At 49.4% G+C, this 23,811-nt stretch overlaps 1 protein-coding gene across 2 annotated transcripts in view; it reads left to right on the forward strand.

Annotated features, from left to right (window-relative positions):
• Positions 1-23,811, forward strand: part of SLC18A2 (solute carrier family 18 member A2) — a 169,486-nt gene that overhangs the window by 102,632 nt on the left and 43,043 nt on the right. For both annotated transcript variants that reach the window (XM_069754399.1, XM_069754400.1), the window contains exons 7-9: positions 1,301-1,390; positions 1,498-1,541; positions 1,626-1,686. In XM_069754399.1, the coding sequence (XP_069610500.1) occupies positions 1,301-1,390; positions 1,498-1,541; positions 1,626-1,686 (195 nt within the window). The remainder of the gene's footprint in view (positions 1-1,300; positions 1,391-1,497; positions 1,542-1,625; positions 1,687-23,811) is intronic.

The following is a 23,811-nucleotide window of genomic DNA, read 5'->3' on the forward strand; positions in this document are numbered from 1 at the left end:
AGTGATAGGGTCCTCCCTACATGGGTGGTAGGTCCTAGTGACATAGGTGGAAGGTTCCATCAAAGGACGATGGAAGGGTCAAAAGATTCATTATTTCAGGATTTCATCTGAGTCGGTTCTTGGTTCCACCTTATTTTGATGACAGGTTCCCTCTCAAGAAGATTGAGGAATAGCTCGTATTCTAGATTACTCCATTGCTCTGTCGCTGGGGAGACATTAACATGAGAGTTCTAGGTTCCACCATTGCTGCGAAGTATTTATCATGAGATAGTTATAGATTCTTCTATTGCTAGGGATACTGTATCATGATACCTTTCCAAATTCCTCCATTGCTGGAGAGACTTTATCATGAGACAATTCTAGGCTCTTCAGTTGCTGGAGAGACGTTATCCTGAGAAAATTTCAGGTTCCTCCAATACTGGGAAAACTTTATTATGAGACAGTTCTAGGTTCATCCATTGCTGTATAGACTTTATTGGGCATGAGACAATTCTAGGTTCTTCCATTGCTGGGGAGACTTTCTAATGAGACAGTTCTAGATTCCTCCATTGCTTGAGAAACGTTCTAATGAGACAGTTCTAGATTCCTCCATTGCTTGAGAGACGTTCTAATGAGACAGTTCTAAGTTCCTCCATTGCTGGGAAACTTTTTCTTGAGACAGTGCTAGGACCATCCATTGCTCAACAGACTTTATTGTGAGACAGTTCTTTGTTCCTCCATTTATGGGGAGACATTATAATGAGACCGTTTTAGGTTCTTTCATTTCTGGTCAAACTTCTTATTGACACAGTTCCAAGTTCCTCCATTGCTTGGGAGACTTTACCATGAGACAGTTCTAGGTTCTTTCATTGCTGAATAGACTTTTGCATGAGACCATTCTAGGTTCCCCCATTGCTGGTGAGACTTTATCATGAGACACTCTTGATTCCTCTGTTGCTGGGGAGACTCAATCATGAGACAGTTCTAGGTTCCTTCATTGCTGGACAGACTTTTGCATGAGATCGTTTTAGGTTCCTCCTTTGCTGGAGAGACTTTATCATGATACAGTTCCAGGTTTCTCCATTGCTGAGGAGACTTTATCATGAGACCGTTCTAGGCTCTTCAATTGCTGAGGAGACTTTATCATGAGACACTCTTCATTCCTCTGTTGCTGGAGAGACTTAATCATGAGACAGTTAGACAGTTCTACGCTCCTCAACGTGGTGGTCATTAGGTTTGCTCTTTGTCTCGATGTCCGACTTCACTGGAGATTTTGTTGCCATTATTATCTGTTGTTGTTTTTTCTCTTCTCTCCTTGCAGTGGGACCTCCATTTGGAAGTATTTTGTATGAGTTTGTGGGGAAGACGGCTCCGTTCCTGGTGCTCGCGGTGCTGGTTCTCTTCGATGGAGGTTGCTATTATTAGATTCGATTCTTCTTAACAGGCAAATAATGATGTGTAATAGAAAAGATTGTGTCTAATATCCCCTGTGTATTCTAATGTCTCCTCTGTCCTCAGCACTTCAGCTCTTCATTCTTCAACCTTCTAGAGTTCAGCCAGAGGTGAGTCCACAGAGGACGCGGAGGAGCGCAGCAATGGCCACGATACAACCGCGTCCACAGACTAATGTCCTCCTATTCTTCTAGAGTCAAACGGGGACATCACTATTCACCCTCCTGAGAGACCCGTACATCATCATTGCAGCAGGTACTCACAGTATATAGATATATCCCAGGGGGCGGCCCTGTACACTCACTAGATAGAAGTATGTGCCCCCCACATCCACCTCCGGGGGCTTCTCTGTCCTCATCTACATCCATAGACATTAATATGGAGACAGTATGTGCCCCCCACATCCACCTCCGGGGGCTTCTCTGTCCTCATCTACATCCATAGACATTAATATGGAGAAAGTATGTGCCCCCCACATCCACCTCCGGGGGCTTCTCTGTCCTCATCTACATCCATAGACATTAATATGGAGAAAGTATGTGCCCCCCACATCCTCCTCCGGGGGCTTCTCTGTCCTCATCTACATCCATAGACATTAATATGGAGACAGTATGTGCCCCCCACATCCACCTCCGGGGGCTTCACTGTCCTCATCTACATCCATAGACATTAAAGGGAACCTGTCACCTGAATTTGGCGGGACCGGTTTTCAGTCATATGGGTGGAGTTTCCGGGTGTTTGATTCACCCTTTCCTTACCCGCTGGCTGCAATATTGGATTGAAGTTCATTCTATGTCCTTCGTAGTACACTCCTGCGCAAGGCAAGATTTGGAAGATTTATTTTGCAATTATGGTGGAAAATAAGTATTTGGTCATTAACAAAATTTCATCTCAATACTTTGTAATATTTCCTTTGTTGGCAATGACAGAGGTCACACGTTTTCTGTAAGTCTTCACAAGGTTGCCACACACTGTTGTTGGTATGTTGGCCCATTCCTCCATGCAGATCTCCTCTAGAGCAGTGATGTTTTGGGCCTGTCGCTGGGTAACACAGACTTTCAACTCCCTCCAAAGGTTTTCTATAGGGTTGAGATCTGGAGACTGGCTGGGCCACTCCAGGACCCTCATATGCTTCTTACGAAGCCACTCCTGTTTGCCCTGGCGGTGTGCTTGGGATCATTACCATGCAGAAAGACTCATCCACGTTTCATCTTAAATGCCCTTTCTGATGGAAGGAGGTTTGCACTCAAAATCTCACGATACATGGCCCCATTCATTCATTCATGTACCCAGTCATCCTGGTCCCTTTGCAGAGAAACAGCCCCGAAGCATGATGTTGCCACCCCCATGCTTCACAGTAGGTATGGTGTTCTTTGGATGCAGCTCAGCATTCTATCTCCGCCAAACATGACGAGTTTTGTTTCTACCAAACAGTTCTACTTTGGTTTCATCAGACCATATGACATTCTTCCAATACTCTTCTGGAAAATCCAAATGCTCTCTAGCAAACTTCAGACAGGCCCGGACATGTACTGACTTAAGCAGGGGGACACGTTTGGCACTGCAGGATCTGAGTCCATGGTGGTGTAGTGTGTTACTGATGGTAGCCTTTGTTACGGTGGTCCCAGCTCTATGCAGGTCATTCACTAGGTCCCCGTGCGGTTCTGGGATTTTTGCTCATTGTTCTTGTGATCATTTTGACCCCACGGGGTGAGATCTTGCGTGGAGCCCCAGATAGAGGGAGATTATCAGTGGTCTTGTATGTCTTCCATTTTTTTTATTATTGCTCCCACAGTTGATTTCATCGCACCAAGCTGCTTCCCTATTGCAGATTCAGTCTTCCCAGCCTGGTGCAGGGCTACAACTTTGTTTCTGGTGTCCTTCGACAGCTCTTTGGTCTTCACCATAGTGGAATTTGAAGTGTGACTGTTTGAGGTTGTGGACAGGAGTCTTTTATACTGATAACAAGTTTATACAGGAGCCATAACTACAGGTAATGAGTGGAGGACAGAGGAGCCTCTTAAAGAAGAAGTTACAGGTCTGTGAGAGCCAGAATTAGACACTCGTTTCAAGAATGAATTCCTTTGTCAGGGGGAATTCACCTGATGAAGGAATTCATTTCCGAATCATGCGTTGGGGTGTGCGTGTCATTAGGACCTGGTGGACCTTAAAGTTATACACGGTACCCTCCTTTTCTCTTATATATTTTCTCTTATATTGACACTTTTTTGCACTAAAGTACTTTGTGTGCTGCATTGAGTTTACTCGCTTTGTTTTCACACTTATGCACTTTAATTGTCTCCACTAGGGGGAGATTTCCCCTCACCATTTTGAATATATATAATTATACTAGCTGGTGGCCCGATTCTAACGCATCGGGGATTCTAGAATATGTATGTATGTATGTATGTATATAGCAGCCACATAGTATATAACACAGGCTACATAGCAAACAGTATATAACACAGCCCATGCAGTATATAACATTGCCTACGTAGTATATAACACTGCCCACATAGTATATAGCAGCCACGTAGTATATAACACTACCCATATAGTATATAGCAGCTACGTAGTATATAGCACAGCCCACGTAGTATATAGCACAGCCCACGCAGTATATAACACAGCCCACGCAGTATATAACACTATATAGCACAGCCCACGTAGTATATTGCCCTGCCACGTAGTATATAACACAGCCACGTAGTATGTAGCACAGCCACGTTGTATATAACACAGCCACGTAGTATATTGCCCAGCAACGTAGTATATAGCATAGCCCACGTAGTATATTAGCCAGCCACGTAGTATATTGCCCAGCCACGTACTATATTACACAGACACGTAGTATATTGCCCAGTCATGTAGTATATTGCCTAGCCACGTAGTATATTGCCCAGCCACGTAGTATATAGCACAGACACGTAGTATATAGCACAGACACATAGTATATTGCCCAGCCACATAGTATATAGCACAGACACGTAGTATATAGCACAGACACGTAGTATATTGCAAAGCCACATAATATATTGCACAGCCACTTAGTATATAGCCCAGCCACGTAGTATATAGCACAGAGACGTTGAATATAACACAGCCCATGCAGTATATAACACAGGTCATGTAGTACAGAGCACAGCGATGTAGTATATTGCCCAGCCACGTAATATATACCACAGCCACGTAGTATATAGCACAGCGCATATAGTATATAGCACAGAGATGTAGTATATAACACAGCCCATGCAGTATCTAACACAGCCCATGTAGTATATAGCAGTGTGGGCACCATATCCCTGTTAAAAAAGGAATTAAAATAAAAAATAGTTATATACTCACCCTCCGTCGGCCCCCGGATCCAGGCGAGGCGTTTACCGACGCTCCTCGCGACGCTCCGGTTCCAAGAGTGCATTGCAGTCTCGCGAGATGATTACGTAGCGGTCTCACAAGACCGCTACGTCATCATCTCGCGAGACCGCAATGCATGGACCGGTCATCGGAGCGTCACGAGGAGCGAGAAATGCCTCGGCTGGATCCGTGAGTATATAATGATTTTTTTATTATTATTATTTTTAACATTAGATCTTTTTACTATTGATGCTGCATAGACAGCATCAATTGTAAAAAGTTGGTCACACAGGGTTAATAGCAGCGTTAACAGACTGCGTTACCCGTGTCATAACACGGTCCATTAACCCTGTGTGAGCGCTGATTGGGGGGGGGGGGAGTATGGAGCGGGCACTGACGGCTGGGGAGTAGGGAGGGACTAATTCTCAGCCAGACTGTGCCCTGACAGCCGCAACCAATCAGCGACGCTTGGTTGCTATATTCACATTCCACTTACCAATTGATTTTTTATGATTTTTTCTGAGTTTTAATTAATACACTCTGTATCATTGTATATACAGTCATAATACGTGCACATGTTTTTAAACAGTACTACTGTTTGCCACTATTGTTGAATAAAGATAATTCTATTTGAACATTCCTTGTCTAGGCTCTCATGGCTATCCATTGTTCTAGGGTGTTTCTAATGAGTGGCTATGGGGCCAGAGATTATACATGGGGGATAGGATGTTATACACCGGGGGGCTATGGGGTCATAGGTTATACACGAGGGGGGCTATGGGGCCATAGGTTACATACCTTGGGGCTATGGGGTTGGATGTCATACACCTTGGGGCTTTGGGGTAGGATGTCATACACCTTGGGGCTATGGGGTAGGATGTCATACACCTTGGGGTTATGGGGTTGGATATCATACACCTTGAACCTATGGAGTTGCATATCATACACCTTGGGGCTTTGGGGTAGGATGTCACACAGCGGGGGCCATCGGGTTGGATGCCATACACCTTAGGGCTATGGGGTTGGATATCATACACCTTGGGGCTTTGGGGTAGGATGTCACACACCGGGGGCCATCGGGTTGGATGCCATACACCTTGGGGTTTTGGGGTTGGATGCCATACACCTTGGGGCTATGGGGTTGAATGTCATACACCTTGGAGTTATGGGGTTGGATGTTGTCACGATTCACACCGTGCTGCTAACACTATGTCACGGATCCCAGCAGTATGTCAGGGATCCCGGGGAGGATACCTTTATCGTCCCCACTACTCACACCAACTTGTCACAAACCGGGGTTGTTTGGTTGTCCCTGGTTCCTTCTGAAGGGGATTTATCTATATCCCACTTCCCAGTTCCGGTTTGGAACTTGCAGCTCTTTGGCGCCCCCCTTACCCTTAGGTCAGATTAGGCACTGCACCTAGGGTAATTAGTCACTAGAAAGGCTGCCTGCTATGTACTGGCTATTGGGCACGATGCAGCGAGGGCGATATAACTACTCCCACTCAGGCGGAAACAATAATTATCAAAGCCGTCCGTCGCTACAACGATTCCCAATTGCATAGAACAAGTATGCTGCCACCAGCTCCGATTAAATGGGTCCGAAGCCAACCCAGATCAGTAGCGCAATTTACTTCAGAGGACAGAGTTCGTAATAGAGCAAAAGAGACAAGCTAGCAATTAAATATTTTACTCCATTAAAAAGATAGGCAGTGTTTATAAAAATATTAAAAATATATTATAAAGGAGACAATCATATGTACAGTACAGATTACAAAATAAAATAGGGATTAAAATAGAAGATTACACTCACATTTTGCTTAAGTCATTGCGGGCTAACCATGCTGGTTGAGAATCCAGACATCACAGTGCATGACCAAGGGTCTTCATGGGTTAAGGTCCCAGGCAAGAAAAAAAGCCGGGCTAAGTGCAGGAACCTACACCTCTGAGCTTGTAACATAACTAAAGGGGTTGGTTGATGATATGCACTGATGGGACAGTTCTTTACGTTCTCCAAGGTCTGAGACAAAAGAAATTCCTGAGTGAGAAGGGAGGGACAACAGGTGGCTTTGCAGGATTGGTCACCTGCAGTTTTTAGCCACACACTGCTCACACTAGCTTCAAGTTACCCAGTGTCTCGGCCATATGGCTTGTTTGTTGTATTCATGGGGGAGAGAGAGGGGGGTCAAAGCTGCTGTGTGCTTTCAGGACCATGGTCACATGTGCAAAACTCCCTCAGCTATGGTATTTTACATTATCGTGACACCTCCCCCTATTGGACTACACTACGGAGGCAGAACCTCTCGGTACTCATCCATGTGCACTTCAGCAGGTTCACCCCGGCGTGATAACCCATCTGCATTGCCATGCTCCCTGCCCATTTTGTTTTCGATGGTGAAGTCAAACTCTCGAAGGGCAAGGCTCCAGCGTAGCAACCTTCGGTTGGTTCCACACATGGCGTTTAGCCAGTGCATATGGTTGTGGTCAGTCACCACAGTGAAGTTGCGACCGTACAAGTAGGGCTGCAAGCTTTGCAGGGCCCAAACTATGGCCAGGCACTCCTTGATGGTGAAATAGGCCACTTCCCTCGGCAGAAGTTTACGGCTCAGGTGCAACACAGGGTGCTCTTGGTTCCCCGAGTCGACCTGACTGAGCACCACACCGAGGCCAAACTCGCTGGCGTCGGTCTGCACCAAGAACGGTTGACTGCTGTCAACTGCTTTCAACACAGGGGCGTTGCACAGTGCTGTTTTCAACGCCTGGAAGGCCCCCTCAAGCCGTCGGTCCAGTTGACGATGTGGGGTAGCTTCTTCCTTGTGAGGTCCGTCAAGGGTTTTGCCTGGCTACTATAGTTTCGTCCGAAGCGCCTATAGTACCCTGCAGTGCCCAGGAAGGACACGACCTGCTTCTTAGTCCTGGGGGTGAGCCAGGACACGATTGCGCTCACTTTCCAAGGTTCTGGCTTTATGGACTTCCCACCTACCCGGTAGTGGACCTCACTCATGCCAATCTGGCACTTTCCTGGCTTGATAGTCAGTCCGGCTTGGTGAATTCGCCTGAGCACCTCCTCGAGATGCTGCAGATGTTCATCCTAGGAAGAACTGAAGATGGCAATGTCATCCAAGTACGCCACTGCGTACTTCAGTCCCTGAAGCAGGTGGTTGACCATCCGCTGGAAAGTGGCAGGGGCGTTCTTCATGCCGAAGGGCATGACCGTGGACTCATACAGTCCAAATGGTGTGATAAAGGCAGACTTCTCCTGCGCCTCGGGGCTCAGGTGAATCTGCCAGTATCCTCAACTCACATCCATTATGGTAAGATACTTTGCGCCAGCTAACCTCTCAAGCAGCTCCTCAATGCGCGGCATTGGGTGCACGTCAGAGGCTGTGATGGCGTTGAGCCCCCTGTAATCCATGCAGAATTCTGGTGGTCCGATCCTTCTTTGGCATGAGGACTACAGGTGAGGCCCACGCGCTCTTTGACCGTTGAATCACCCCCAACTGTAACATCTCATCGATCTCCTGGCGCATAACCTGCTGCACCTGGTCGGAGATTCGATAGGGTGTCCACCTCGTGGACCGCTAACATGGCCCGGAAGGGTTCCAGCTTGGTCATCAACTACAACCGCTGGGGTTCGGTTAGCGAGGCGCTTACCTCCACGTCCTCAATGGACCCTCCGGCCTTGGCTTGGGCCAGCATGTCCAGGAGGGGGTCTTCCTCCCCGTCTTCTGGCAGGCTGCAGACCGGTAGGACGGAAGGTTCACGTTCGTGATGAGCCTTCATCATGTTGACGTGAAAGGCCTTTCGCCTACCCCGAGCGTGGTCAAGCATGATCACGTAGGTAACCGGGTTGAGCTGTTGGTGGATGACGTATGGGCCTTCCCAGGCTGCCCGAAGCTTATCCTTTGGTATGGGGATCAGCACCCACACCTTTTGACCCACGTGGTAGGTCCGCTCCCGGGCGTTCTGGTCGTACCAGTGTTTCTGATCAGCCCGAGCCTGCGTCATGTTTTCATGCACCAACTGCATCAAGGTCTGCATTTTGTCACGGAAGCGCATACACCTTGGGGCTATGGGGTAGGATGTCATACACCTTGGAGCTATGAGGTTGGATATTATGCACCTTGGGGTTATGGGGTTGGATGTCATACATCTTGGGGCTATGGGGTTGGATATCATACACTGGGGGCTATGGGGTTGGATGTCATACACTCGGGGGCTATGGGGTTGACTGTCATACACTCAGGGGATATGGGGTTGGATGTCATACACTGGGGGACTATGGGGTTGGATGTCATACACTGGGGGGCTATGCGGTTGGATGTCATACACTGGGGGGCTATGGGTTTCGATGTCATACACTCGGAGGCTATGGGGTTGGCTGTCATACACTGGGGGGCTATGGGGTTGGATGTCATACACCGGGGGCTATGGGGTTGGATGTCATACACTGGGGGGCTATGGGGTTGGATGTCATACACGGGGGCTATGGGGTTGGATGTCATACACTGGGGGGCTATGGGTTTCGATGTCATACACTCGGAGGCTATGGGGTTGGCTGTCATACACTGGGGGGCTATGTGGTTGGATGTCATACACTGGGGGGCTATGGGGTTGGATGTCATACACTGGGGGGCTATGGAGTTGGATGTCATACACTAGGGGCTATGGTGTTGGCTGTAATACACTCGGGGCTATGGGGTTGGATGTCATACACTGGGGGGCTGTGTGGTTGGATGTCATAAACCGGGGGGCTATGGGGTTGGATATCATACACTGGGGGGCTATGGGGTTGGATGTAATACACTCAGGGGCTATGGGGTTGGATGTCATACACGGGGGACTATGGTGTTGGATGTCAAACACTGGGGGGCTATGGGGTTGGATGTCATACACTAGGGACTATGGGGTTGGATGTCATACACTGGGGGGCTATAGGGTTGGATGTCATACACTGGGGACTATGGGGTTGGATGTCATACACTGGGGGGCTATGGGGTTGGATGTCATACACAGGGGGGCTATGGGGTTGGATGTCATACACTAGGGGGCTATGGAGTTGGATGCCATACACTGGGGGGCTATGGGGTTGGATGTAATACACTCAGGGGCTATGGGGTTGGATGTCATACACGGGGGACTATGGTGTTGGATGTCAAACTGGGGGGCTATGGGGTTGGATGTCATACACTGGGGGGCTATAGGGTTGGATGTCATACACTGAGGGGCTATGGGGTTGGATGTCATACACTTGGGGACTATGGGGTTGGCTGTCATACACTGGGGGGCTATGGGGTTGGATGTCATACACCGGAGGCTATGGGGTTGGATGTCATACACTGGGGGGCTATGGGGTTGGATATCATACACAGGGGGGCTATGGGGTTGGATGTCATACACTGGGGGGCTATGGATTTCGATGTCATACACTCGGAGGCTATGGGGTTGGCTGTCATACACTAGGGGGCTATGTGGTTGGATGTCATACACTGGGGGGCTATGGGGTTGGATGTCATACACGGGGGCTATGGGGTTGGATGTCATACACTGGGGGGCTATGGGTTTCGATGTCATACACTCGGAGGCTATGGGGTTGGCTGTCATACACTGGGGGGCTATGTGGTTGGATGTCATACACTGGGGGGCTATGGGGTTGGATGTCATACACTGGGGGGCTATGGAGTTGGATGTCATACACTAGGGGCTATGGTGTTGGCTGTAATACACTCGGGGCTATGGGGTTGGATGTCATACACTGGGGGGCTATGGGGTTGGATGTCATAAACCGGGGGGCTATGGGGTTGGATATCATACACTGGGGGGCTATGGGGTTGGATGTAATACACTCAGGGGCTATGGGGTTGGATGTCATACACGGGGGACTATGGTGTTGGATGTCAAACACTGGGGGGCTATGGGGTTGGATGTCATACACTAGGGACTATGGGGTTGGATGTCATACACTGGGGGGCTATGGGGTTGGATGTCATACACTGGGGACTATGGGGTTGGATGTCATACACTGGGGGGCTATGGGGTTGGATGTCATACACAGGAGGGCTATGGGGTTGGATGTCATACACTAGGGGGCTATGGAGTTGGATGCCATACACTGGGGGGCTATGGGGTTGGATGTAATACACTCAGGGGCTATGGGGTTGGATGTCATACACGGGGGACTATGGTGTTGGATGTCAAACTGGGGGGCTATGGGGTTGGATGTCATACACTGGGGGGCTATAGGGTTGGATGTCATACACTGAGGGGCTATGGGGTTGGATGTCATACACTTGGGGACTATGGGGTTGGCTGTCATACACTGGGGGGCTATGGGGTTGGATGTCATACACTGGGGGGCTATGGGGTTGGATATCATACACAGGGGTGCTATGGGGTTGGATGTCATACACTGGGGGGCTATGGATTTCGATGTCATACACTCGGAGGCTATGGGGTTGGCTGTCATACACTGGGGGGCTATGTGGTTGGATGTCATACACTGGGGGGCTATGGGGTTGGATGTCATACACTGGGGGGCTATGGAGTTGGCTGTAATACACTCGGGGCTATGGGGTTGGATGTCATACACTGGGGGGCTATGGGGTTGGATGTCATAAACCGGGGGGCTATGGGGTTGGATATCATACACTGGGGGGCTATGGGGTTGGATGTAATACACTCAGGGGCTATGGGGTTGGATGTCATACACGGGGGACTATGGTGTTGGATGTCAAACACTGGGGGGCTATGGGGTTGGATGTTATACACTGGGGACTATGGGGTTGGATGTCATACACTGGGGGGCTATGGGGTTGGATGTCATACACTGGGGACTATGGGGTTGGATGTCATACACTGGGGGGCTATGCGGTTGGATGTCATACACTGGGGGGCTATGGGTTTTGATGTCATACACTCGGAGGCTATGGGGTTGGCTGTCATACACTGGGGGGCTATGGGGTTGGATGTCATACACCAGGGGCTATGGGGTTGGATGTCATACACTGGGGGGCTATGGGGTTGGATGTCATACACAGGGGGGCTATGGGGTTGGATGTCATACACTAGGGGGCTATGGAGTTGGATGCCATACACTGGGGGGCTATGGGGTTGGATGTAATACACTCAGGGGCTATGGGGTTGGATGTCATACACGGGGGACTATGGTGTTGGATGTCAAACTGGGGGGCTATGGGGTTGGATGTCATACACTGGGGACTATGGGGTTGGATGTCATACACTGGGGGGCTATAGGGTTGGATGTCATACACTGAGGGGCTATGGGGTTGGATGTCATACACTCGGGGGCTATGGGGTTGGATGTCATACACGGGGGACTATAGTGTTGGATGTCAAACTGGGGGGCTATGGGGTTGGATGTCATACACTGGGGACTATGGGGTTGGATGTCATACACTGGGGGGCTATAGGGTTGGATGTCATACACTGAGGGGCTATGGGGTTGGATGTCATACACTTGGGGACTATGGGGTTGGATGTCATACACTGGGGGGCTATGGGGTTTGATGTCATACACTGAGAGGCTATAGGGTTGGATGTCATACACTCGGGGGCTATGGGATTGGATGTCATACACTCGGGGGCTATGGGGTTGGATGTCATACACTGGGGGACTATGGGGTTGGATGTCATACACTGGGGGCTATGGGGTTGGATGTCATACACTGGGGGGCTATGGGGTTGGATGTCATACACTGGGGGCTATGGGGTTGGAAGTCATACACTGGGGGGCTATGGGGTTGGATGTCATACACTGGGGGGCTATGGGGTTGGATGTCATACACTAGGGGGCTATGGGGTTGGATGTCATACACTGGGGGGCTATGGGGTTGGATGTCATACATTCAGGGGTTATGGGGTTGGATGTCATACACTGGGGGACTATGGGGTTGGATGTCATACACTGGGGGGCTATGGGGTTGGATGTCATACACTAGGGGGCTATGGGGTTGGATGTCATACACTGGAGGGCTATGGGGTTGGATGTCATACATTCAGGGGTTATGGGGTTGGATGTCATACACTGGGGGACTATGGGGTTGGATGTCATACACTGGGGGGCTATAGAGTTAGATGCAATACACTGAGGGGCTATGGGGTTGGATGTCATAACACTTGGGGGACTATGGGGTTGGATGTCATACACTGGGGGCTATGGGGTTGGATGTCATAACACTTGGGGGACTATGGGGTTGGATGTCATACACTGGGGGCTATGGGGTTGGATGTCATACACTGGGGGGCTATGGGGTTGGATGTCATACACTCAGGGGCTATTGGGTTGGATATCATACACTGGGGGACTATGGGGTTTGATGTCAAGCACTCGGGGGCTATGGGTTGGATGTTATACACTCGGGGGCTATGGGTTGGATGTTATACACTGGGGGGCTATGGGGTTGGATGTCATACACTGGGGGGGCTATGGGGTTGGATGTTATACATCAGGGGCTATGGGGTTGGATGTCATACACCGGGGGGTTATGGGGTTGGTGTCATACACTGGGGGGGGCTATGGGGTTGGAGGTCATACACTGGGGGGGCTATGGGGTTGGAGGTCATACACTGGGGGGGCTATGGGGTTGGATGTCATACACTGGGGGCTATGGGGTTGGATATCATACACCGGGGGTGTGATGAGGGAGAAGCTGCCATCTTGGATACGGGCATACTAACAGAGATTGGCATGACTCCATTTTGTCTCCTGGTTACAGGTCTGCAGAGACAAGCACTCCTGGCCCCCACCTTTTCTCATGAATAAAGTTCCTTTTAGCATGGTAATGGAATTAAGCTCAGTGTAGCAGGCAGAAGGTACTTCAAAGCTCAATGAGGAAGCCACACCAGCAGGGGACAAGGAGGTGCCTGGGGGCTCAATTAAAGCACGCATGTCAAGTGGCCACAGGATACACGTCTATCAGTCTTCCAGTTGAACCGTCTCAAACATGGAATCATGAATTATGGATGCATTGTCCGAGGTACAGGCTCATAAAAAATATCCCCCTCGCTCTAAAGAAATTGCGCATCTGACAGTGCAACTCCCGGATCCGTGAGAGTTCTGGAACCTGAGATATGAAGATCAGCCTCCCACAGCGACCGAAAGGGTCCGGGTTTGGTCCCTGGGCGACCGGCAGAACAAACCTCATGTGCTGGTACCGCCCGTGTGTTGATCCGATCATCCTGAGAGAAGTTATCCCATTTATTAGATATTGGATACAGATCTTGCAGGGAAGCTGAGGGGTGGAGATTCTTAGCCCGCCCAGGTACAGGGGGGAGGGACACAGCAGGGTTAAGAGATGGGACCCTTGGAGAGTGGGTCAGAACAAAGGAAGATGACTAAGGGAATGGGTATGCCAGCCAGAGGGGAGCAAGCACACGCTTTCTGGGGACTGCCCGGCAACTAAATCTTGGACCTGCGGAACGCTGAGCCCCCTGGCTTCCACAAGCGACCTTCAACCTGGTAAATTGACCTCCAGCTTTTTACCTTTAAGCCTTGTATTATTATTGTTATATTTTCCTCTGACTGTAACTCTTGATATATTTTGACTGTATATTTCTTGTAATTACCTGGTGCGTCCTTAAGGCAATTAAATCATAAATTAATTTTGGGCTGATCCTTTTACTCTGATTGCGAATCTTAGAATACCCAGCGTGGGTAACAGGGCAGTCTCACCGGCGGTCATTTCCTCTAGGTGCAGTTCCCTTACTGACCTGAGAAACAAAGGGGCGCCGGAGAGCTGTGCCTGTGTAGTTACTTCACGGATTGGTGACGTGGGAGGAACTGGGTTTCCTTCACAGGGGGGATATGGGGTTGGATGTCATACACCGAAGGCCATGGGACTAAAGGGGAGATTGAGTGAATAATACTCGCGCCTAGTTCTGCTCTCCGTGCTGTATGTCACCAGATATAGCAGTGATGAGGGTCTCACATTTTCTGGGGTCCAGTATCTTTAGAATCTCTCATATCCTGCCGTTTGTGATGTGTTTTGTTATTTTCTGATTTTTCATTGATTTTTACCCAATTTGTTTTATCGGTGATGGAGCAGACGCTGGATGATTGGGATTTAATTTCCTGTGCTCTCGGCCCCTGCACCGTCCGTCTCCTGACACGACGAGGGTAATGGACGTCTTGTGAGATCTGTCACGTTCGCTCTTGTCTCTTGTGTGCGCAGTTATTACTGTCCGTGCTGGATGGTGACTCCACGCTGTCTACGGGATTCAGCCGCGGTGCAGGCGGATCCGGAGCAGCCACTTCTGGGTACAAGTCACAGATCAGCAGCTGTGGCTGATGTGATCAGAGCGGATGGCAGCCCCCCAAAATACCCAGGATCAGAGGGGTGTTCAGACCGAGCGACCCGGCAAATGGCGGTGACATGAAGTCTGGTGACTTTGTGCTCTTTGGTGTTTCCTGTGCGATCATGGTTAATAGTGGTCACGTGTGATATCCGGGGGGAGATCAGCAGACGTCGTATGTGAAAGCGCCTGAGGCTTTGGCTCCGTGCACATGGGGCCGAACCGCTGGGATGTAACGAGGGGGCGAGGCGTTCTTAGCGTGTAACAAGGGGGCGAGGCGTTCTCAGCATGTAGCAAGGAGGCGAGGCGTTCTGAGCATGTAACGAGGAGGCGAGGCGTTCTCAGCATGTAACGAGGGGACGAGGCGTTCTCAGCATTTAATGAGGGGCGAGGCGTTCTCAGCATTTAATGAGGGGCGAGGCATTCTCAGCATGTAACGAGGGGATGAGGCGTTCTCAGCATGTAACGAGGGGGTGAGGCGTTCTCAGCATGTAACGAGGGGGTGAGGCATTCTCAGCATTTAATCAGGGGCGAGGCATTCTCAGCATGTAACGAGGGGGTGAGGCATTCTCAGCATGTAACGAGGGGGTGAGGCATTCTCAGCATGTAACGAGGGGATGAGGCATTCTCAGCATGTAACGAGGGGGTGAGGCATTCTCAGCATGTAACGAGGGGTGAGGCATTCTCAGCATGTAACGAGAGGGTGAGGCATTCTCAGCATGTAACGAGGGGGCGAGGCATTCTCAGCATGTAACGAGGGGGCGAGGCATTCTCAGCATTTAATGAGGGGCGAGGCATTCTCAGCATGTAACGAGGGGGGAGGCATTCTCAGCATGTAACGAGGGGGCGAGGCATTCTCAGCATGTAATGAGGGGGTGAGGCATTCTCAGCATGTAACGAGGGGGCGAGGCATTCTCAGGATGTAACGAGGGGGTGAGGCATTCTCAGCATGTAACGAGGGGGCGAGGCATTCTCAGCATGTAACGAGGGGGCAAGGCGTTCTTAGCATGTAACGAGGGGGCGAGGCGTTCCCAGCATCTAATGAGGGGGGAGGTGTTCTCAGCATGTAACGAGGGGGCGAGGCGTTCTCAGCATCTAATGAGGGGCGAGGCATTCTCAGCTTGTAACGAGGGGGCGAGGCGTTCTTAGCATGTAACGAGGGGGCGAGGCGTTCTCAGCATCTAATGATGGGGCGAGGCATTCTTAGCATGTAATGATGGGGCGAGGCGTTCTTATTATGTAATGAGGGGGCGAGGCGTTCTTATTATGTAATGATGGGCGAGGCGTTCTTAGCATGTAATGAGGGGCGAGGCGTTCTTAGCATGTAATGAGGGGTGAGGCGTTCTTAGCATCTAATGAGGGGCGAGGCGTTCTTAGCATGTAATGAGGGGCGAGGTATTCTTAGCATTTAACGAGGGGGCGAGGCGTTCTCAGCATCTAATGAGGGGTGAGGCGTTCTTAGCATCTAATGAGGGGCGAGGCGTTCTTAGCATGTAATGAGGGGCGAGGCGTTCTTAGCATGTAATGAGGGGCGAGGTATTCTTAGCATTTAACGAGGGGGCGAGGCGTTCTCAGCATTTAATGAGGGGCGAGGCATTCTCAGCATGTAACGAGGGGGCGAGGCATTCTCAGTATGTAACGAGGGGGCGAGGCATTCTCAGCATGTAACGAGGGGGTGAGGCATTCTCAGCATGTAACGACGGAGCGAGGCATTCTCAGCATGTAACGAGGGGGCGAGGCATTCTCAGCATGTAACGAGGGGGCAAGGCGTTCTTGGCATGTAACGAGGGGGCGAGGCGTTCCCAGCATCTAATGAGGGGCGAGGCGTTCTTAGCATGTAACGAGGGGGCGAGGCGTTCTCAGCATGTAACGAGGGGGCAAGGCGTTCTTAGCATGTAACGAGGGGGCGAGGCGTTCCCAGCATCTAATGAGGGGGGAGGTGTTCTCAGCATGTAACGAGGGGGCGAGGCGTTCTCAGCATCTACTGAGGGGCGAGGCATTCTCAGCTTGTAACGAGGGGGCGAGGCGTTCCTAATGACTAATGAAGTAGCGAGGCGTTCTTAGCATTTAATGAGGGGCGACGCGTTTTCAGCATGTAACAAGGGGGCAAGGCGTTCTCAGCATCTAATGAGGGGTGAGGCGTTCTTAGCATGTATCGAGGCGGCGAGGCGTTCTTAGCATGTAACGAGGGGGCGAGGCGTTCTTAGCATGTAACGAGGGGGCGAGGCGTTCTTAGCATGTAACGAGGGGGCGAGGCGTTCTTAGCATGTAACGAGGGAGCGAGGCGTTCTTAGCATGTAACGAGGGGGCGAGGCGTTCTTAGCATGTAATGATGGGGCGAGGCGTTCTTATTATGTAATGAGGGGGGAGGCGTTCTCCGCATCTAATGAGAAGGCGAGGCATTCTTAGCATGTAACGATGGGGCGAGGCGTTCTTAGCATCTAATGAGGGGCGAGGCGTTCTTAGCATTTAACAAGGGGGCGAGGCGTTCTTAGCATGTAACGAGGGGGCGAGGCGTTCTTAGCATGTAATGATGGGGCGAGGCGTTCTTATTATGTAATGAGGGGGGAGGCGTTCTCCGCATCTAATGAGAAGGCGAGGCATTCTTAGCATGTAACGATGGGGCGAGGCGTTCTTAGCATCTAATGAGGGGTGAGGCGTTCTTAGCATCTAATTAGGGGCGAGGCGTTCTTAGCATTTAACGAGGGGGCGAGGCATTCTCAGCTTGTAACGAGGGGGCGAGGCGTTCTTAGCATCTAATGAGGGGTGAGGCATTCTCAGCATCTAATGAGAGGGCAAGGCATTCTTAGCATGTAACGAGGGGTGAGGCGTTCTTAGCATGTATCGAGGCGGCGAGGCGTTCTTAGCATGTAACGAGGGGGCGAGGCGTTCTTAGCATGTAACGAGGGGGCGAGGCGTTCTTAGCATGTAACGAGGGGGCGAGGCGTTCTTAGCATGTAACGAGGGAGCGAGGCGTTCTTAGCATGTAACGAGGGGGCGAGGCGTTCTTAGCATGTAATGATGGGGCGAGGCGTTCTTATTATGTAATGAGGGGGGAGGCGTTCTCCGCATCTAATGAGAAGGCGAGGCATTCTTAGCATGTAACGATGGGGCGAGGCGTTCTTAGCATCTAATGAGGGGCGAGGCGTTCTTAGCATTTAACAAGGGGGCGAGGCGTTCTTAGCATGTAACGAGGGGGCGAGGCGTTCTTAGCATGTAATGATGGGGCGAGGCGTTCTTATTATGTAATGAGGGGGGAGGCGTTCTCCGCATCTAATGAGAAGGCGAGGCATTCTTAGCATGTAACGATGGGGCGAGGCGTTCTTAGCATCTAATGAGGGGTGAGGCGTTCTTAGCATCTAATTAGGGGCGAGGCGTTCTTAGCATTTAACGAGGGGGCGAGGCATTCTCAGCTTGTAACGAGGGGGCGAGGCGTTCTTAGCATCTAATGAGGGGTGAGGCATTCTCAGCATCTAATGAGAGGGCAAGGCATTCTTAGCATGTAACGAGGGGGCGAGGCGTTCCTAATGACTAATGAAGTAGCGAGGCGTTCTTAGCATTTAATGAGGGGCGACGCATTCTCAGCATGTAACAAGGGGGCGAGGCGTTCTCAGCATCTAATGAGGGGCGAGGCGTTCTTAGCATTTAATGAGGGGCGACGCGTTTTCAGCATGTAACAAGGGGGCAAGGCGTTCTCAGCATCTAATGAGGGGTGAGGCGTTCTTAGCATGTATCGAGGCGGCGAGGCGTTCTTAGCATGTAACGAGGGGGCGAGGCGTTCTTAGCATGTAACGAGGGGGCGAGGCGTTCTTAGCATGTAACGAGGGGGCGAGGCGTTCTTAGCATGTAACGAGGGGGCGAGGCGTTCTTAGCATGTAACGAGGGGGCGAGGCGTTCTTAGCATGTAATGATGGGGCGAGGCGTTCTTATTATGTAATGAGGGGGGAGGCGTTCTCCGCATCTAATGAGAAGGCGAGGCATTCTTAGCATGTAACGATGGGGCGAGGCGTTCTTAGCATCTAATGAGGGGTGAGGCGTTCTTAGCATCTAATGAGGGGCGAGGCGTTCTTAGCATTTAACGAGGGGGCGAGGCGTTCTTAGCATGTAATGAGGGGGGAGGCGTTCTCAGCATCTAATGAGAAGGCGAGGCATTCTTAGCATCTAACGAGGGGGCGAGGCGTTCTTAGCATTTAACGAGGGGGCGAGGCGTTCTTAGCATGTAATGAGGGGGCGAGGCGTTCTCAGCATCTAATGAGGGGCTAGGCGTTCTTAGCATGTAATGAGGGGCGAGGCGTTCTTAGCATCTAATGAGGGGCGAGGCGTTCTTAGCATGTAATGAGGGGCGAGGTATACTTAGCATTTAACGAGGGGGCGAGGCGTTCTCAGCATTTAATGAGGGGCGAGGCATTCTCAGCATGTAACGAGGGGGAGAGGCGTTCTTAGCATGTAACGAGGGGGCGAGGCGTTCTTAGCATCTAATGAGGGGTGAGGCGTTCTCAGCGTCTAATGAGGGGCGAGGCATTCTTAGCATGTAACGAGGGGGCGAGGCGTTCTTAGCATCTAATGAGGGGCGAGGCGTTCTCAGCATCTAATGAGGAGCGAGGCATTCTCAGCATGTAACGAGGGGGTGAGGCGTTCTTAGCATGTAACGAGGGGACGAGGCATTCTCAGCATTTAATGAGGGGCGAGGCATTCTCAGCTTGTAACGAGGGGATGAGGCGTTCTCAGCATGTAACGAGGGGGTGAGGCATTCTCAGCATGTAACGAGGGGGCGAGGCATTCTCAGCATGTATCGAAGGGGCGAGGCGTTCTCAGCATGTAACGAGGGGGTGAGGCATTCTCAGCATGTAACGAGGGGTGAGGCATTCTCAGCATGTAACGAGAGGGTGAGGCATTCTAAGCATGTAACGAGGGGGCGAGGCATTCTCAGCATGTAACGAGGGGACGAGGCATTCTCAGCATGTAACGAGGGGGTTAGGCGTTCTCAGCATCTAATGATGGGGCGAGGCATTCTTAGCTAGTAACGATGGGGCGAGGCGTTCTTAGCATCTAATGAGGGGCGAGGCGTTCTTAGCATTTAACGAGGGGGCGAGGCGTTCTTAGCATGTAATGAGGGGGGAGGCGTTCTCAGCATCTAATGAGAAGGCGAGGCATTCTTAGCATCTAATGAGGGGTGAGGCGTTCTTAGCATCTAATGAGGGGCGAGGCGTTCTTAGCATTTAACGAGGGGCGAGGCGTTCTTAGCATGTAATGAGGGGCGAGGCGTTCTTAGCATCTAATGAGGGGCGAGGCGTTCTTAGCATGTAATGAGGGGCGAAGTATTCTTAGCATTTAACGAGGGGGCGAGGCGTTCTCAGCATTTAATGAGGGGCAAGGCATTCTCAGCATGTAACGAGGGGGCGAGGCGTTCTTAGCATGTAACGAGGGGGCGAGGCGTTACATAGTAACATAGTAACATAGTTAGTAAGGCCGAAAAAAGACATTTGTCCATCCAGTTCAGCCTATATTCCATCATAATAAATCCCCAGATCTACGTCCTTCTACAGAACCTAATAATTGTATGATACAATATTGTTCTGCTCCAGGAAGACATCCAGGCTTCTCTTGAACCCCTCGACTGAGTTCGCCATCACCACCTCCTCAGGCAAGCAATTCCAGATTCTCACTGCCCTAACAGTAAAGAATCCTCTTCTATGTTGGTGGAAAAACCTTCTCTCCTCCAGACGCAAAGAATGCCCCCTTGTGCCCGTCACCTTCCTTGGTATAAACAGATCCTCAGCGAGATATTTGTATTGTCCCCTTATATACTTATACATGGTTATTAGATCGCCCCTCAGTCGTCTTTTTTCTAGACTAAATAATCCTAATTTCGCTAATCTATCTGGGTATTGTAGTTCTCCCATCCCCTTTATTAATTTTGTTGCCCTCCTTTGTACTCTCTCTAGTTCCATTATATCCTTCCTGAGCACCGGTGCCCAAAACTGGACACAGTACTCCATGTGCGGTCTAACTAGGGATTTGTACAGAGGCAGTATAATGCTCTCATCATGTGTATCCAGACCTCTTTTAATGCACCCCATGATCCTGTTTGCCTTGGCAGCTGCTGCCTGGCACTGGCTGCTCCAGGTAAGTTTATCATTAACTAGGATCCCCAAGTCCTTCTCCCTGTCAGATTTACCCAGTGGTTTCCCGTTCAGTGTGTAATGGTGATATTGATTCCCTCTTCCCATGTGTATAACCTTACATTTATCATTGTTAAACCTCATCTGCCACCTTTCAGCCCAAGTTTCCAACTTATCCAGATCCATCTGTAGCAGAATACTATCTTCTCTTGTATTAACTGCTTTACATAGTTTTGTATCATCTGCAAATATCGATATTTTACTGTGTAAACCTTCTACCAGATCATTAATGAATATGTTGAAGAGAACAGGTCCCAATACTGACCCCTGCGGTCCCCACTGGTCACAGCGACCCAGTTAGAGACTATACCATTTATAACCACCCTCTGCTTTCTATCACTAAGCCAGTTACTAACCCATTTACACACATTTTCCCCCAGACCAAGCATTCTCATTTTGTGTACCAAACTCTTGTGCGGCACGGTATCAAACGCTTTGGAAAAATCGAGATATACCACGTCCAATGACTCACCGTGGTCCAGTCTATAGCTTACCTCTTCATAAAAACTGATTAGATTGGTTTGACAGGAGCGATTTCTCATAAACCCATGCTGATATGGAGTTAAACAGTTATTCTCATTGAGATAATCCAGAATAACATCCCTCAGAAACCCTTCAAATATTTTACCAACAATAGAGGTTAGACTTACTGGCCTATAATTTCCAGGTTCACTTTTAGAGCCCTTTTTGAATATTGGCACCACATTTGCTATGCGCCAGTCCTGCGGAACAGACCCTGTCGCTATAGAGTCACTAAAAATAAGAAATAATGGTTTATCTATTACATTACTTAGTTCTCTTAGTACTCGTGGGTGTATGCCATCCGGACCCGGAGATTTATCTATTTTAATCTTATTTAGCCGGTTTCGCACCTCTTCTTGGGTTAGATTGGTGACTCTTAATATAGGGTTTTCATTGTTTCTTGGGATTTCACCTAGCATTTCATTTTCCACCGTGAATACCGTGGAGAAGAAGGTGTTTAATATGTTAGCTTTTTCCTCGTCATCTACAACCATTCTTTCCTCACTATTTTTTAAGGGGCCTACATTTTCAGTTTTTATTCTTTTACTATTGATATAGTTGAAGAACAGTTTGGGATTAGTTTTACTCTCCTTAGCAATGTGCTTCTCTGTTTCCTTTTTGGCAGCTTTAATTAGTTTTTTAGATAAAGTATTTTTCTCCCTATAGTTTTTTAGAGCTTCAGTGGTGCCATCCTGCTTTAGTAGTGCAAATGCTTTCTTTTTACTGTTAATTGCCTGCCTTACTTCTTTGTTTAGCCACATTGGGTTTTTCCTATTTCTAGTCCTTTTATTCCCACAAGGTATAAACCGCTTACACTGCCTATTTAGGATGTTCTTAAACATTTCCCATTTATTATCTGTATTCTCATTTCTGAGGATATTGTCCCAGTCTACCAGATTAAGGGCATCTCTAAGCTGTTCAAACTTTGCCTTCCTAAAGTTCAATGTTTTTGTGACTCCCTGACAAGTCCCCCTAGTGAAAGACAGGTGAAACTGCACAATATTGTGGTCGCTATTTCCTAAATGCCCAACCACCTGCAGATTTGTTATTCTGTCAGGTCTATTAGATAGTATTAGGTCTAAAAGTGCTGCTCCTCTGGTTGGATTCTGCACCAATTGTGAAAGATAATTTTTCTTGGTTATTAGCAGAAACCTGTTGCCTTTATGGGTTTCACAGGTTTCTGTTTCCCAGTTAATATCCGGGTAGTTAAAGTCCCCCATAACCAGGACCTCATTATGGGTTGCAGCTTCATCTATCTGCTTTAGAAGTAGACTTTCCATGCTTTCTGTTATATTTGGGGGTTTGTAACAGACCCCAATGAGAATTTTGTTACCATTTTTCCCTCCATGAATTTCAACCCATATGGACTCGACATCCTCATTCCCTTCGCTAATATCCTCCCTTAAAGTGGACTTTAGACAAGACTTTACATAGAGACAAACCCCTCCTCCTCTCCGATTTTTACGATCCTTTCTAAACAGACTGTAACCCTGTAAGTTAACTGCCCAGTCATAGCTTTCATCTAACCATGTCTCGCTTATTCCCACTATGTCAAAGTTACCTGTAGATATTTCTGCTTCTAGTTCTTCCATCTTGTTTGTCAGGCTTCTGGCGTTTGCGAGCATGCAGTTTAGAGGATTTTGTTTTGTTCCAATCTCCTCACTGTGGATTGTTTTAGAAATGTTCTTACCTCCCTTCTGAGTATGTTTTCCTGGGTCGTCTTTGTTCGAGTCTAATGTTTTTCTTCCCGTCCCCTCTTCTTCTAGTTTAACGCCCTCCTGATGAGTGTAGCGAGTCTTCTGGCGAATGTGTGTTTCCCAGGTTTGTTGAGGTGTAGTCCGTCTCTGGCGAGGAGTCCATCGTACAAGTAATTCACACCGTGGTCCAGGAATCCGAATCCTTGTTGTCTGCACCATCGTCTTAGCCAGTTGTTTGCATCAAGGATCCTGTTCCATCTCCTGGTGCCATGCCCATCTACTGGAAGGATAGAAGAAAAAACTACCTGTGCATC

The sequence above is a fragment of the Ranitomeya imitator genome, chromosome 2, assembly GCF_032444005.1.
Source record: "Ranitomeya imitator isolate aRanImi1 chromosome 2, aRanImi1.pri, whole genome shotgun sequence".
Lineage (NCBI taxonomy): Eukaryota > Metazoa > Chordata > Amphibia > Anura > Dendrobatidae > Ranitomeya > Ranitomeya imitator.